Consider the following 16,611-nt stretch of genomic DNA (forward strand, 5'->3'; position numbering starts at 1 on the left):
AAGGTTCCATGGATCTGTGTTGTTGATTGTGAAATCATGGAAGTATATGGTCATGTAAAAAATGTCGCTTTTAGGTACAGTGAACGATTATTATAGCCTGTAGTCCTTTGTAAGCAAGCAATATGCTCCCGAGATCATATTCATTAGAGCACTACCCTATTAGACAAAATAAGCCTTGCAACTCTCCTGTGGATTGGTATTGTCCACGGATGTCTGTTAAACTGTTTATGCTCACACTCTTCCAAATGTTATTATCTGTTATTTAGTGAGTTGTAATTAAATATTCAAAAGAAGAAAAGAACTAAAATCAGGGGATTCCCAATGCGGAAAATGCGGGGTGCCCCGGTTTCTGCCTGAGGCATTAGCTCCATGGCCCGACCATTTCTGCTTCTTCCCTGTCTTTCCCTCGGATTCAATGACTATCGCGAAGAACCTTCCAAGACTGCAGGGCCCCATCTATATTAAAACAATATACCAGGCTATCCCAGCCTATTCGGATATTTCACCCGTGAATCGGCCTTGCATCATGCTCGGTCCCTGATAGGGCGAATTGCTACCTCGCTAAATCAACATGCCGAACACTGCGCTTCCCGCCCAGGAGACCCCATCCTCCAATCAGCAATTCGCGGACCCAAACCGAGATCAGAGTGCAGAGTATTCCTCGGATTCCGATAACGATCATGTTGGACTCAATGGCTCCACAAGAGCCTTGAAGCGAAAACGGCCCCTCACCGTCTCGTGCGTACCTAAATCACCTCGGCTACCCGCGTTTGTATGAAACATAGCCCCGACTAACCCTACCAAGATGTGAACTGTGCAAGCAACGAAAAGTCAAATGCGGTATGGCGTAATTTGATTCTAGGGAAATGTTTACTCTTCTAACATTGACTAACCAGACCGAATACAACCGAGCTGTGGCTGGTGTACCCGAAATGGCCAGCAATGTGAATATAGGGAACGAAAGAAGCCCGGACTGAGAGCTGGGTATGGAAAGGAGTTAGAACAACGACTTGGTACGTTGATATGCAGTCTGCTCGTCATCTATCTCGTGTCTCACTCGTACCTCAGATCGATTGGAAGATATTATCCAATCGCAAGCTCGGCTTATTGAGATGCATATCCTGCAAAGCCAGTCTTCAATGGGCCACGAGTTACCCCATACGGGACCTCTTTCGTATAGCTCTCCGTCCGAGCCATCAGCAGTCCACGGACCCAGCCCTAGTACGGCTCTTTACTTCAACGACCCTGGGTCTGCTGTTACATTGCCCTCACGCCGTGCGGATGTGTCTACCAATAGTCCATCAGATGGCTCTGTGAAGAATACTTCGCACAATCACCTGCAACATGACATGTCAATGACGCCAGTTGGCCAGCTGTTACATGCCCAAACCACACATCACGATTACGCAGGAAACGAATCGTCTTTGAAAGTTCCCGTCAACATATACTCAAACCAAGAGCAATCTCTTACTGATCCCGATCTGGATCTGCCACCATATGATTTGCTCTATGCTTTGGTAGATCTCTATTTCGAACATATCAACTCCTGGTGCCCGATCCTCCACCGGCGGACAACCCTGGATACCTTTTTTGGCCCATCGCCACTAGACGAGGCAGACCGAATGGTGCTGTACGCAATCGTGGCAACAACTCTGCGATTTTCCTCTGACAACAGGCTTAATGACCAGAACAGAAAGCGCTATCATGACTCTTCCAAACAAAAGGTCGTCTTGTATGGCCTAGAAAATTCTTCGGTCAAGGCACTTCAGGCACTCGTGATCTTAGCTCTTGATTTGGTTGGATCTTCCAATGGTCCGCCGGGTTGGAAGCTACTTGCCCTGATCACCCGGTCTGTAGTTCAGCTAGGGTTGGCTGTGGAATCAAAGTCTTCTCTTATCAACCCCACCTATCCCTCAATCTATACTTTGAGAGCTGTCACTCTTTCGGAGCCAGACTCTTGGATTGAAGATGAGAGTAGGCGTCGTTTGTTCTGGATGGTGTACTTGCTAGACCGATATTCCACCCTGGCGACTGCGTTCAATTTCGCCTTGGACGACAGAGACATTGACCGCAAGCTCCCTTGCAAGGATGATTATTTTATGAAGAACCAACCCGTTGAGACGCGGTGGTTCCAATGCTCCAGTGACCGTGCGGATTATCTCAGTAAAGCCGAGAACGTTGGGTCTTTCGGTCTCTATGTTGAAATCTTGGGTATCCTCTCACGGATTCACCTGTTCTTGAAACGGCCCGTGGATATCGGAGCTCTCTCCGATGTTGAGGATTGGCAGTCTACCTATCGCAAACTTGACAGCGAGTTAACATCATGGGAGTTCAATCTCCCAGCTGAATATGCCTACGAAAATTCGTCCCGACTCTTCAGTGGGTCCAAGCATGGCCGGGCTCCGCACAGCGATTGGGTGCAATTGCATGCAACATACCAAACGTGAGTACGCCGCATTTTGATCGCTCTATTCCAAGCAATTAACCGGTCAACCACTCTAGAGCTGTGATTCGTCTGCACTCCTCGGCAGCATACCCGACAACTCGATCTCCAATCTTCACGCCCTCATACAGTGCCAGCCAGCGATGCCTACTAGCCGTCGAAAACATTCTGTCAGTAACAAGGTTCGTTGTAGAGCACAACATGCTGGACAAGATGGGCCCGCCCTTTGCCTTCACCCTCTGGGTGTCAGCGCGCCTACTCCTCGTCCACGGCTCCACTATTGCACATACCGTCAGTCCCGATATCATCTTTTTCGTGGATACTCTATTCCAGTTAGGGAAATACTGGAAAGTCGCCGAGCGATACAGCAACATCCTTCAACGCGTCCTGGACGAGTACAACGAGTATCAGCAATCGACCGCCATAGACGGCGAACGATCCACACCATCAACAGTCAAGATCCTCGCCGATATGCGTCGCTGTGCATTCGACCTGGACTTTTTGATCTCGCGTCAACCACGTGAATCACCCGCCGACAATGGCATTGGCGAGAGCCACCAGCCCCATCTACCCCTGGCGTCAATGCCCGCCCGCAACTTCGCTCCCAACGAACTCGAGTACCTCGATGTCTTTGGCTTCTTCAACGTTCCCCGTGTTCCTCCTACGCGGGCTCCTGACTTGACTACTTCTACGCATTTGGAAATCCCTGAGTCTGTGCCAAATCCTATGTCGATTCATGGATTGACGGACGCTAGCCCCGCGCCTCCAACTGGGTCCGTAGATGATGGTGGTCATTCCTCCAATGCGAATGAATTCAACATCACCAACTACTTGATTCCGACGCCGGAGACGGATTGGCTGTTCCGACCATCCTAGGGACACAATCTACACCTCGCTTGCGCCTTTATCGGTCGCTTCTTGTCTAACGTCCAATGAAAGCTTTCACCTCCGGGGAACACCGTAGTCATGTGAAGCCTGAGTGCGATCGTGAACTCATACCATTCTCACGTTGGTTCAGCTGAGCGGCCCTAGTATGCAGATCATTCTGTAGACTCGACAAAGAAGGCTTGTTAGCTTCTTGGATTTTGCGGTCACTATTGGTGCACCTCGTTCTCTCTCCCGGTGTTGAAATGGCTCTGGATTCCACAGAACAGGTACATGATATTGATTGCCAGGAGCGAATGCTACGATGGAAATTTGTGCCATGTTCTAGCATAATAGATTTTGAAAAAATCCATCATCGGGATTTTCCTTACTTCACGGCCCTCTATAGGTGAATTTTGCGGTCTCATCCTCGCAGCTTCTTTCATTAGTAAGGTCGATTCTATTTGGGGAATTTGCGCTTACGCTAATTTGGATAGAAAACCTGCTAGTCTGTTATTGTATCTCAATACAAACCCATTGAGGATCCATGTCCTTCCACCGGCTTCACTTTCGCCAAGTTCATTGAATCCTCCCACTGTTTGAGTAAAGCACCAACTTATGTGGAAGGTCAAGGAGGACTGTTATCCCGTTTTTAGACTCATATCCACTCTCTCGCAGGAGCTTGGATATGAGAGGACTGGATCAAAGAGAAAAGAATATCAGCTACGGACGTTCAACACTTTGAAATTGTCTGAGAGGAAAACCAGTGGATTGAGACTAGTGTGTTTTCCAACAATCCCCAAGAGGAATTACGTCCTGATATAGACCACATGGATGCTCGGATCTTGATATTATGGGCGGATGCATTGTTTCTGATATAAACCGACGCGGAGAGTATTGTGATCTGCGATCAATGCATCGAGAAATGGAATTGAGAGATTGTCTTACCAGAGATAGTCACCAAAGACCATGCCATACCACATCCAATGCATTGCACGATCTGCAGTCTGGTGGACCTCCCCGTCGATGATCTAATGACTTTGTATTTGTTGAACCAATATGCCACAGCCAGAAATAGAGGAATACATTCATCCAATGCGCCAGTGCGTCAGCACACTCGTGTGCGTGGGAAGGGCCTTCTTAACTTTCGGTATATAAATACCCCGGCCACGTGGCTTGTGACCCACTTAAAGTGGACCCATTTGACACGCGTGGACAATCTTACTCTAAAGAGACTTTAGTCCAACCTTGGAACACACTACGGTGTCCACTGGTACATCCATACTTAAATGATATAAACCTTTGCGAATAATGCGATACAACACCCTCTCTTTGCACCAACTAGGACGTCTATCTTTAACATACTTCATCTAATTCCCCTGATGGCCTTCAAATCTACTTTTTCACCTAGACAAAGACAAAGGAGTGATACAAGGGGGCTCTAGATCAGAGCAATACGCAACCTCAAGACTAGAGATAATATCACTTGTTCATTTTCTCTTTGTGTATTGCTTTCTTTCCATTAGTGCAAGTCGATGATAAATGGTATTTTAGTTGGACTTTGCGAATCTCGATGCGATTGAACAAATTAGAGAAGTTTGTGAACCCAGGCAAGTGCTACAGAATACGATGCCTAGGAAAAATAAAAGAAGGAAGACGTCCTCGAAAAGTTTGCAAACAAAATGATGTCAAGGTATTCCTGTGGTTCGTGACAAGCAAGAAGACAACTAAGGCGTGCGAACTATCTACGGCTAGAGTCTTAGACGACGATAAGCTCAGTGATGAAGACACGGATGGACAAGACTAAACGGGACAATATCGCAGATCTTCAAGACAAAAAGGGGGACATCTTGTTAGATATATTTTCACTTGTAGGATGGAGATTCACTTTAGTTCTCAATGTGGCATCATTTTTGTCTGAAAAAGACATCCATTTTAGAATACTTAGAATACTTAGAACTGAGGATTAGCCAACCGTTAAAAGGAGAAGAAGAGAAAGTACTAGATAAGACCAGTATCAGCCCAGCATTTGATCTTCTCACATACGTCCTTATTAGTGATCCCCTTTACAGAGAGCTAAGCGAGAGCACAATACTAATTCACGTAGTCATACAAATGAAAGCGGGAAGTGAGAGCAGAGATGAGAGTTCCATTTGAAGTTTAACTCCTACACATAACATACACATGAAAGGAATAGAGACCAAGGCCTCCGGAAACAAAGAAAAGCAAGGAGTAAAACCATGCAAAATACAGGGCCTAGAAACTCCATCGAAAACACTCATTTCTACTCAAAACAAAATTCAAACGCGTCCATTACGCGTCGGTACTGGGCTGTAACCGGACGAGGACCTCCTCGAGGAACGCGTCGAGAACAGCATCAACACCACCGCCCATGTCAACAGGTCTCTCCATATCCCAGTGGTGAAGGCTGTTGAAAGCTCGAGCGATGTCTTCGGCAACCTTCTCCAGACCGTGGTGGATGCGGACGCTACGGTCGAAGTCCTTCTCCTGTTCTGGGGTAGCCGGGGGGTCGTTAGGGTTACGTCCGGGTTCGAGACGGACGAGGTGGTTGCGGCGGCGGTCCATGGCTGCACGGAGGGCCGGGAGAATCACAGTTCCACAGGCGGTTGCCCGCTCAGCCTCGGGGAGAGGTCGGGTGGAGCGCTTTTGCTCGCTGGAAGTGGGGGTAGGAGGGGTGGAGCGGTGGGGGAAAGCACGGTCATCCATGTTTGCTGGTGCGCGCTTAGACTTGAGTCCAGAAACTGGCTTTGCGTGTTGTAGTGAGTCTGGATGTCTTGGAAGAGCGACTTGAGGGATGCGTGGGGACTGTGGCTGATGTCCCAGAGGAAGAGCAGCTTGAGGAATGCGCGGAGACTGTGGCTTTTGTCCCAGAGAATCAGCAATGGCACGAGAAAGTAGAGATGACCTGTGCAGAATTTGACCAGATGGAGTGCGGTATTGATCGTGAAGGGGGATGCTGGAGATTTGCTTAGCAGGAGTGCGCTGGTTACTAACCGCGGAGCCGGGTTTGGCTGAAGAAGTAGTATCAAGTTTGCCAGGGTAGTGAGTCGCTGCCTGTACGTATTGTTCGTTCAATCCCCTTGCGGGAGGGCTATCTACTGCGGGTCTGCTGGCCACTGGAGACGCGAGTTTGCGTGGAGGAAGTGCGGCCTGGGAGGGGCGTTGCTTAAGAGGGGAAGATGGTGCAGAGGGAGGAAGAGGAGTTTTGGTGGGAGAAACATTGAAAGCAGGGTTTGGTGGGTTTGCTGGCGTCACTTGGGCGTGTGACTGGGTTTGGAATGTTCCGGCTTGTCGGGGTGCCGCATCACACAGATCCCACTCCTCTGTCTCATTTGTTCGTGCATTGCTGTCGGAACCTTTGGCAATAGGGCGCAACGGAGGGGCATGTTTTCCCACAGGGCGAACAGTACCGAAATCCCAGAGGTCTTCCTTTTCCTGGGTTCTATCCTTTGCTGTTTGATCGGCTTCTCTATCATCATACCCATCATATTCGTCGTCGTCGTCTTGACCCCGATGAGTTATTTGCCAACGCTCTGCGCGCTCAATGAGTTCTGTCAGGTAGGTTGTTCTTTTGGCACGCTTCACAAACGGATGCTCCAGAAGCTCCTTGGCTGATGGCCGCTCCTTAGGGTCTCGGCGCAAACACAGTTCAACAAACTGCTTGAAAGGCTTACTAAAATCGCCTACCAATGTTGGGGGCGGGTTCTTGGGAATCAAGAACAGCACTTTCATCGGGTGAATGTCGGCGTAAGGAGGATCACCGCAGGCCAGTTCGATCGCCGTGATACCCAGGGACCAAATATCGGCCTTGTAATCATATCCAGATTGCTTGATAACCTCGGGGGCCATCCAGAACGGAGTGCCTACAAAGGTATTCTTCTTGGTCATCGTTGCCGACAGTTGTCCTGACACGCCAAAGTCCGCCAATTTAACTTGACCACTCGCGCTGAGAAGAACGTTGGCAGCTACAATCAAAGTGTTAGTCACTGCACATCGTCATTTCAACTAAATGAGGTCTTCGTACCTTTGATGTCTCGGTGCAGCTTCTGGTCACTGTGGAGATAGTCCAGTCCGCGCAGGAGCTCCCTCAGAATAATGGCAATGTACTCCTCGTGGATCACACCAGGTCGCAAGAGACCGTGGCAACTACCACCAGCGCAGAACTCCATGATGATCCACAGGTTGGACCCCTTCAAGTACGAGCCATGGTACTTGGTGACATAGGGCGACTTCAGCTCAGACAAGATGGCAATCTCCTTGATGATATCATCGACATCATCCTCGGCATTCTCGACGTCAATAATTTTGATAGCCACTGATTCTCCAGTGCGTCTATCAAGACTAATTGTCCGAGCTGGGTCAGCATTTTGTTGAACCAAGATGTTGAATGGAAGGTCTTCGACTTACCCTTTGAACACCTTACCGAAGCTTCCACCGCCTACAAGATCACATAAAAGTCAGCAATCATATGATTATCATGACCCTTCAAGGCCGAAGGACCGAAATACCTACCAATGCAAGTTTGCTTGGTATAAATGGTTTCCGGATCGATGGGAGGCGGCATTATGGCGATTTATCCAAGTCGCCGGAGGACAACGATGGACATGAATCAAGCCTTGATCTCTCGGGGCTAATGATGGATTGTCAGATTCACGACCGGCAGTCGCCTATCACAATGATGGAGTGTGGGGCTAGGCCGTACGTGACGGCGCCTTGAAAGTGGACTCGGGATGGCTGCCTGGGATGGAATAACGTTGCAATTCGATCAATCTGATGCGACTGATAAGATCTGTGGAATACGTTTCAGGATCGCAAGATCTCAGGACTGCAAAGGAGAGAGAGAGAAGAGAAGAGACGGCGTTAATCGTTCGGGGGGGTGCTAACAATCAGATGTCAACTAGTAAACAAAGACAATTGTTCAATCGGAGCAGGCGCGGCGAGGATGATCGTGAGATTGCAAATCGTTTGTGGCATACTCTTCACGGGACTCATCTCACGCCCCGGATTTCTCAGGGATATCCATGTCGTCTGCCCTTGCTTGTTTATCGACGCGGGGGGGCTTATTTTGCCGCTGCTTATCTGGGGGCGGTGTATCTATGGCTTTCCGAGTCCAATTACAATATTGTACTATCTGAGACTCGAGTTTCAGGCTGAAAAACCCTCAAATTGTCAATTGGACTTGATATTGAGGGTTGGAATGTAAATCTACTATGTTCACTTCCCCCCTGAAGTCCCACCATTCTAATTTTGAAATTTTGCATTTTCTTAATTGGGAATATTCGGATGGTAGCATATTGGGACTCATGCATCTAGTATAACTGTCAATTATGTAGAGTAGATGTTGTTTTGTGGGCATAAAAATTGTAAATATGAAGCTTGCTGTGTTCTGAGATTGTATAGATCGGAGAGCAGGTCGCTATATAAAGCCTACAGCATACGAAGGCAACATGATTATATAGATCGAAAGATCTACATTCGTAATATTTAGTTTCTTCAAATACCCAACATCACATATGAGAGAAATGGTGAGACTAAACTAGGGCACGAGAAGCACCCGTGACACAATACAAAGAGCTATGTGCCAAACCGGTTTCCTTATTAGGAACATCAAACCAATCAGTCTGTTAATATTCCTGTTCATTCTGTTATGTAGAATGGCTCTACATATATACACTACTCATTTTCTCTCCATACTTGTCACTGCTTTTTTGTCGTTTCGTAAGTTGGTACCATATTGATTATCATGATTCATTGTATGCTTTCCAGGCAAGCTTTGGTATTATGTATACTCTCACATCTAGGTCTCAAGGTTGGCAATGACAACTAGAAAGAACCTGGTAGATTGAATGATATCCCCGGAAATGACGAAACCCAGCTTGGGAACAAAGGGTGAGATCCCACAGGATCCAATTCATCTCCATCAACGCCGTACAGAAACCCAGGAAAACATTGCAGCGTGATGAGAAGACTGAAAGATCAAGAAAGCAAGAAAATTACTCTTCCAGATATCCAATCATCACCGTGCCATTCTTCAGTCCGGCATCAGCAATGCTGGTGTTAAGTTGATCAATGAGATTGCGCCCCATGCTATTCAGGTCAAACTCGACCCCGGCCTTGTCTTCCAAGGGAGGATCAGCCTTGAGCCATTCGTAGATTCTCTGAACGGGATCCGACAATGAAAAGCGTCGGATGACTCTGCCAGACGGGTGTCGGAACTGAATGCGTGTAGTTGTGGCCGGGTCCGCAGCAGGTTCAGTGTGTGGTTGATCGCTGGGAATGGACGCGAATGGGGTGGCTGCGGCAGCTGGCTCCGGTTCGTCCATGGCGACATCTTCCTCACTGGTAGCCCTGCCCTTGCCCTTAACATTATCCGTACTGCGCGTCAAATCATCAGGGTCTTCCAGTGTCGGACCAGCTTCTGTTGCACCCCCAAGACTGTTTCTCATTGCCATCTCCATCATCTCCTCCTCGGTCATGGCATCAACGCTCTTGTCTTTCTTGTCGGATTTGCGCTTGGCGACAGGGTTGCGCACATTGCGGTTCAAGCTGTAGCGATCGAGGAATTCGTGAAGTTGCATGAGAAAGTCGGCGGCCTTGACCAAAGGCGGTCCAGACCAGATCTTCATTTGTTCACCAGTTCGAGGGTCGACAATAGCAATGTGGGGGTAATTGTCGGAGACGTCGCTTCCCTGGAAATAGTATTGGATGTAGGAAGACGCGCGGGGGTCATCTTTCGAGTACTGCAGGAAAATGAAATGCTCCTTGACGGTATCTTGCACCCCACGGTCCTTCCACAAATCACGGTTGAGAACCTGGCAGTCAAAGACAGATGCATCCTGGACATTGACAAGCAGCCATTTCTCGGTCTCCTTTCCCTCGTCGCGCGCCACATCCCAGGGCAGTCGTGACATGATCTCGAAGGGAGGACGGTACATTTCAGCGAGCATATTGGATTTGGACGATGCATCCGATGCGCCCCCAGTAATGGCAGAGAGTTCTTCGCGACGAGATTCACCACCGCCGGTCCATATGGAAGATGGCTCTCGCTGGTTGAAGATTCCGGCTCGACCTAGAGGAAAGTGTCAGTTTGAAGTATTGGAAATTTTGGAAACACAAAATAGCACCTACCTCCTCGATCCCGAGCTCGTAGTTGGCTGAGAATATTGGCGTGCATGTCTTCGCCACTGTCATAGTCCGCGCCGGGCCCCACCAAAGTCTCTGTTGTCCGCGCCAACGGCGCTCTCACTTCATCGTCATTATCTGGACCACCTGGGCCGCCATACATTTCCTCCTGAAGGCGTCGAGCCATAGCCTCGTCGTCATCGAATGTTGGCAGGGCGGAGTGTTGGGGGGTATCGTCATCAGTGTCTGAGTCAATATTCACCACCTCGGAATCCACTGGGATCCCAGACCGACGAGAAGGCTGAGCAGGTTCACCAGTCAAGGGTGCGCCTCCACTTTCAAAGTAAAGCTGCATGGCCTGCTCGATTTGGAACTCGGTGATCTGCAGGTACTGTATAGCCAGCTCCGGCGTGGAGCCGGTAATTTCAGTAAACTGAGCTACCACGTCGTTCTCCATGGTGGGCAGTGTGTCGAATGAGGTTCCTTGAGAAAGATATTAATGTTAGAGATGAAAGTTAGAAAGGATTGACTTTGGATACCCACTGAAAGCTTAGGTGTAGTATGAAATGGGGCAAAGACTTGGAGGTTGTGTTATGTGGGGAGCAAGATTTGGTGCAAACCACTGCAAACCAAAAGATCAGGTCCCACAAAAGAGGTTGAAAGGAATTAAGGAAAAAGAGAAGTAGAAAAAGGAATGTCTAGCTTCACCTAGGCTGAAAGAATTCCGTCATCTCGAATTCGAAAAGCACATGAGACAATCATCGACACCTGAGGTGGCTCCGGTGCCAGTGACGCGGCTGACTAAGTCACAAGTGCATATGTGGTGGATATACTCGGCCGTAGTACGCGCGACGCGTCCAGCGCGTTGCACGATAGTCCCAGTAGTGGAGCTTGCCAATTACACTTCCTAACTGGGCTCTGGGCCTTCTTTCCTGACATTCTTCTTGACTTCAACGGAAACTACGATTGTTGTTCTTACCTTGATTTTTTATTTATGTCAAGTTATGGCAGGAACAGTCCTAGGAAAGCGCTCTCGTGCTGTGGAACCAGGTAAGATCATCCATCCCACCTTCCTCCCTTATCTTCGATTTCTGACATTTCTAGCATTGCCGGTACGAACTGCGAGCAAGCGCCGAACAATCGCTCCCCGAGTTCACCAACAAGATACCGTTCCAACCTTACGGCGAACAAGGTCAACTGTAAAGAAAGCAGTCGAACCTGACCAAGAAAATGGCGAGAGCAAGACAGTGTCGGAGAATGTTTCTTCCAAACATACGTTGCGCGATGACCAGTTCAAATCTCCAGTCAAGATCAATTCGCATTTCACCGTCTCGAAACCGGTAGATGGTAAGCTAGAAAATTTGGGAGTTGCGCCTGAGGCAGCGCTAATCGGATGTGCAGAAGAAATTACGAAACCTATCGAGTTCGAATTTAAGACACCTTCGAAATCGCGATTCCGAGATGATCTACCGCAATCTCCCATCACCCCTAGACATCGAGTGCAGGTCGGAGCAAAGCCAGTAACACCGCGCACCCCTCGCCATGCCGATCTTCCCCCGACCCCCAGACAGAGTGCTACTCCGAACATTGTGAACTCGGTGTATTCGCAAGCCAGGCAACTGTTCGCCCGAGGTTCTAATTCCGGCCGTTTAGTGGGACGCGATGCGGAGCGGGAAAAGTTGGTGTCTTTTATCACAGAAGGAGTGGAGTCTCGGAAAGGAGGGTGCCTCTATATCAGCGGTCCCCCAGGGACCGGAAAGAGTGCCATGGTCCAGGAAGTGTGTGCAGATCTTGACCTTTCCAATGTCAGAGTCTCACACGTTAACTGCGCAAGCATGCGAATCTCTCGTGATGTCTACAGCAGACTGGTCCAAGATTTCTGCGGGGACTCGGATATGTTCAAGAAGAGCGAGGGGGATCGGTTGAAATCTACGTTCATCCCATCCAAGAAAGGGCAAGATCTGTTCCTGGTCACTTTGGACGAAATTGACCATCTGCTCAATGGTGACTCGGGGGTTTTGCAGTCACTTTTCGAGTGGTCATTGCAAAGCAAGTCCAAGCTGATGCTGATTGGCATCGCTAACGCCCTTGATTTGACCGACCGATCTCTCCCACAGTTAAAGGCAAAGAACCTGAAGCCCCGCTTGCTGCCGTTCTTGCCGTACAGTGCTGCATCTATCGCAAACGTCATGACCAATCGTCTTCGCTCATTGCTCCCTGCTGGGGCAGAATCCGACCCAAAGCTTGTCCCTTTTGTTCAACCGGCCGCCATTCAACTTTGCTCTAAGAAGGTAGCTTCGCAGACAGGCGATCTTCGCAAGGCCTTTGAGTTGATCAAGCGAGCAATCGACGTCATTGAACAGGAAACATTCCAAAAGTTGGATAAGCAAGCTAAGGAGGCTGAGAATGTTTCGATACTAGGAGAGAACACGAATTTGTCTTCGCCTGCCAAAGTCGGCAGTGTTCCAAAGCCAACTTCCATGTCAAGCTACACAGTCATCACGGCACCCCGAGCCAGCATCGCCCACATTGCCCGAATCACCTCCGCAGCCTTCGGTCAGGGCACCGTTCAAAGACTTCAAAGTTTGAACCTACAACAAAAAGCCGCTATCTGCTCCCTGATTGCACTTGAACGCAAACGTCGCCAGCTTGAGGTCCCAAGCACCCCTTCCAAGTCGCGTAATTCGGCGCCCACTATCAAGCAAGCATTCGATACATATTGTGCTTTGTGTCGCAATGACAACATTCTTCACCCCTTGACTGCCACCGAGTTCAAAGACGTTCTCAGCAATTTGGAAACAATGGGCTTGGTTGGGGAGTATCAGGGTCGCGGCCGAGGCGGAACTGTTGCAGGTGGCACAGATCTACGCCGCACACCCTCCAAATCTGGCGCGCCTTCGACTCCTCATAAGGCCCTTGACGAACAAGGTCTTGTCTGCTTCGTTTCCCAACAGGAAATCGAGAGCCAGATTGTTGGTCCCGGTGAAGGAATCCTTCGGCGCCTTCTTCGTGGCGAGGGACTATGATTATCTTCCCTATCTCTCAAGCACATCCACACAGCATGGCGAACTTTCACTTTTCATTTCCCATTTCCCATTTCCCATTACTGCATCGCGAGAGTCCCATGCGAGGGCATTTTTATCATGTATAACATTGTTGGAGTTTTCATTTTTGGAGTTGGAAATATCCTTGTCTCACCATTCTTAGCGTCTTTCAATCATGACTCTCCTTGTTGTCAACTTTCCTTTGTCTTTGCTCTACCTCCATGTGAATCATGAGATCTCATACACAAAAACAGATAAAAAACCACAAATGACATGATCAATGAAATTGAAACCCAAGAGATTTTCTCGTAAACCTAACCCTGCTGTGTCTAAGCGGACCAAGTATTTTAGCTGTCAATCCCGTCCTGAACATATCTTAAAAGGGCATCTAGATAGAATATCTAAGAAGACCACTAAACAGACCACCGAAGATACATCACAAGGCCGCATAAGCAGCCAACCGTTCTTGCTTATTATAATTGGGACTGTATGAAAGCTTGCATATGAAAAAGCCATGGACAGGATTTTATTCAGGCCTGAATATCAAGGAGATTTGCCCTTCTGGCAAAAGAAGAATTGAAGAATGGATTTAGATCCCCGTCCTCCAGGCCTAGTATATCTGGATGGTGTCATATGTCAAACTCCTGCAGATACTATGCAATATGAGACAAATAGACCTCCATAAAGCCCAGTCCAACCCACTAATGGGCTGGGGTTTAGGTCCTATCTTCGGGCCCATCGGTGGGCTATGGACCCGGGGTGAAAGCCCACCGGGCCCATGATGGGGGCCCAAAAAACGTGACTTTTTTAATTACCTTATGTTTAGACCCATTTTTAGCCCTTAGATTATAGTTGTATTTAATTATGTTAATTAATACGATATTAATAATTAGCTAGATTTGTATATCACGTTTAGACACGCGAAAAAAAACGCACCATATAAGTCTTAAATTATAACTCGAGGTTCACGTAGAAAGTGCTGGTACTAAACTATATCTATCAAGACTTCAATATTAACATTTTCTTTTTCAACTTCCACTAGTCGGATTTTATTTAAAATTAGAATATACTAGAAGGGTCAGATTACAGCGATTGCAAGATACTAGTTGAACCCCCCTGAATGGGTTGGGTTGGGCTTCGAAGGTTAGGCCCATAGCCCACTGCTGGTTGGGCTTTGCGGAGGTCTGAGACAAACGACGAAACAAATAATGGAAGGTACCAGCAACTCATATAAGAACCTCACATATATGAACCATCTCCAAGCTTGGTTTATGTTGTTTTACAAACACCTGTTCTCAGCCCTGCTATCGAGCCTTGTGGAAGTAATCTCAAGTCTAGTTGCCAAACCATGGCGGCAGTTGATTCAAGTCAAGCACAGGTGAAAGCCTCCACTCTCCTGCCTGACAGCCAACCCGACAGTCTCCATTCGACTGAGGAGCCTACGGAAGATCCTGCCGGAAAGAGCAGATCTGTCGTACCCTACCTGCTGGAAAAGAGTCCAGAGTTCCGCGAACTCAGTGATGTGAGACAGCGGGTCAGTCACACCGAGCTTGAATATCATACATACACTATTCTAACCATGCTGCTAACAGGGATGGGAAAACCCGGAAGGCGATAAATACTTCGCAAACATGCGTCGAAATGCCGACAAGTCCGACAAAAAGACATCGTTTTACTTTCATAAGCTTATGAACACAATCGGACGGGAAATTGATACAGCCACCAATGTCTTCAAAATCCAACAGGTTGATTCAGCCCCACCTGCCATTCTCGATATGTGCATGGCCCCCGGTGCATTCCTCGAGATAGCATTGAGAAAGAATCCAGGCTCACATGCTCTGGCTTTCAGCCTGCCTGTCTCCTGTGGAGGCTATAGGAGTCGTCTGGCAAGCGGCTTGAATGCTAAGCGAGTATTTCTCGACGTGACTATGCTTGCTGCCGACATGGATGTAGATCAGATCCCCGAGGGCCATGAAGATGCCGAGAACTTTTTGCCCCGGCAACTTGAACAAAGTCGGCTTTTTGATTTGGTCATATGTGACGGGCAGGTTTTGAGACAACATACACGCGCCCTCTATCGAGAGAGCCGGGAAGCGAAAAGACTTGCCACCACGCAGCTCGCTCTGGGGCTTCAGCACCTTAGACCTGGTGGCACTATAGTCGTTCTTCTCCACAGGCTTGAGGCGTGGAACACCGTCAATCTCATTTGGACGTTTCATAAGATCTCGTCAGTTCGGCTTTTCAAGCCGAAGACCGCTCACGCCAAGCGATCATCTTTTTACATGGTTGCTACCAAGGTTGAAAGCCAACATCCAGAGGCTATTGAAGCAGTCAAGCGGTGGAAGAGAATCTGGCGGGATGCCACATTTGCGTCTGACGAAGAATACGGCAAGGTGATCTTGGATGAAGACCCATCCGTAGAAACATTGCTCGAAGACTTTGGGCCGAAACTTGTGAAGTTGGGGAAGGCGATATGGAAGACACAGGCAAATGCCCTGACTAAAGCACCATTCATAAAGAAGTCCGAGTGATCGATAGAAAGAGAAGGGGGTATCCGAGATGCAATTGATATCTTTGTAGATGATATGAGGCAAAAGGCTTTGAGATGGACAATTCATCACCGACCGATTGATTTGAATCGACTGTTGTTACCAGCCCATGGTTCTCAGCATACAATACTATGTAATTTTAGAATTGGATCAAAGAAAAAGACCATGAGGTCCACAAGGGTAACTCTTAGGTGATGCTCAAACTCACCCATCGAGCAAGATATAACCTTCAAGTCTCAGAGCATCACAAATACTCCATGTCTATCGCCCCCAGTTTGATTCCATCTAGCCCCAAGGGGCTTTTGTTATTTTCTCCTTTAAATGTGTTCTGTTAACAATCATTCCGATGTCCAGTCGCACTTGCCCAAAACCCACTGATTGATATGGCAGGAACACGTGCCTCGTTGCGGACCACATCATGGTTCTCCTTGCCGTTATTCTCGCAAAAAAAAGCCTATAGGTAACGGTATTCGATTGACTTCGCTTGACCTCGAACATGCAAAGCTAATCACCAACGCAGGGCTTTCTATGGATATTGGTTCTCAAGTCGACTCCCAAAATGAGGAGA

General features: G+C 48.2%; 5 protein-coding genes across 5 annotated transcripts; 3 read left to right on the forward strand and 2 right to left on the reverse strand.

The window, feature by feature from the left end:
• Positions 1 to 571: 571 nt before the first annotated feature.
• Positions 572 to 3,319, forward strand: N7517_011137 (putative C6 transcription factor; the record flags this gene model as incomplete). The annotated part of the gene is made up of 5 exons (XM_056728860.1): positions 572 to 738; positions 806 to 840; positions 897 to 1,013; positions 1,069 to 2,443; positions 2,503 to 3,319. 5 exons carry the CDS (start codon positions 572 to 574, stop codon positions 3,317 to 3,319), a joined length of 2,511 nt encoding a protein of 836 aa, XP_056574675.1.
• Positions 3,320 to 5,620: 2,301 nt separating this feature from the next.
• Positions 5,621 to 7,892, reverse strand: N7517_011138 (putative Ste20-like serine/threonine protein kinase; the record flags this gene model as incomplete). The annotated part of the gene is made up of 4 exons (XM_056728861.1): positions 5,621 to 7,293; positions 7,353 to 7,669; positions 7,736 to 7,766; positions 7,841 to 7,892. The coding sequence occupies 4 exons, from the start codon at positions 7,890 to 7,892 to the stop codon at positions 5,621 to 5,623; spliced, it is 2,073 nt and encodes a 690-aa protein (XP_056574676.1).
• Positions 7,893 to 9,321: 1,429 nt separating this feature from the next.
• On the reverse strand, positions 9,322 to 10,907 carry N7517_011139 (DNA-protein crosslink repair co-factor UBX5; the record flags this gene model as incomplete). The annotated part of the gene is made up of 2 exons (XM_056728862.1): positions 9,322 to 10,397; positions 10,457 to 10,907. The coding sequence occupies 2 exons, from the start codon at positions 10,905 to 10,907 to the stop codon at positions 9,322 to 9,324; spliced, it is 1,527 nt and encodes a 508-aa protein (XP_056574677.1).
• Positions 10,908 to 11,454: 547 nt separating this feature from the next.
• Positions 11,455 to 13,476, forward strand: N7517_011140 (AAA family ATPase CDC6; the record flags this gene model as incomplete). The annotated part of the gene is made up of 3 exons (XM_056728863.1): positions 11,455 to 11,500; positions 11,555 to 11,797; positions 11,852 to 13,476. The coding sequence occupies 3 exons, from the start codon at positions 11,455 to 11,457 to the stop codon at positions 13,474 to 13,476; spliced, it is 1,914 nt and encodes a 637-aa protein (XP_056574678.1).
• Positions 13,477 to 14,842: 1,366 nt separating this feature from the next.
• On the forward strand, positions 14,843 to 16,025 carry N7517_011141 (uncharacterized protein; the record flags this gene model as incomplete). The annotated part of the gene is made up of 2 exons (XM_056728864.1): positions 14,843 to 15,028; positions 15,087 to 16,025. The coding sequence occupies 2 exons, from the start codon at positions 14,843 to 14,845 to the stop codon at positions 16,023 to 16,025; spliced, it is 1,125 nt and encodes a 374-aa protein (XP_056574679.1).
• Positions 16,026 to 16,611: the final 586 nt, after the last annotated feature.

The sequence above is a fragment of the Penicillium concentricum genome (assembly GCF_028827145.1).
Source record: "Penicillium concentricum strain IBT 3081 chromosome Unknown utg000006l_segment0_segment0, whole genome shotgun sequence".
Classification (NCBI taxonomy): domain Eukaryota; kingdom Fungi; phylum Ascomycota; class Eurotiomycetes; order Eurotiales; family Aspergillaceae; genus Penicillium; species Penicillium concentricum.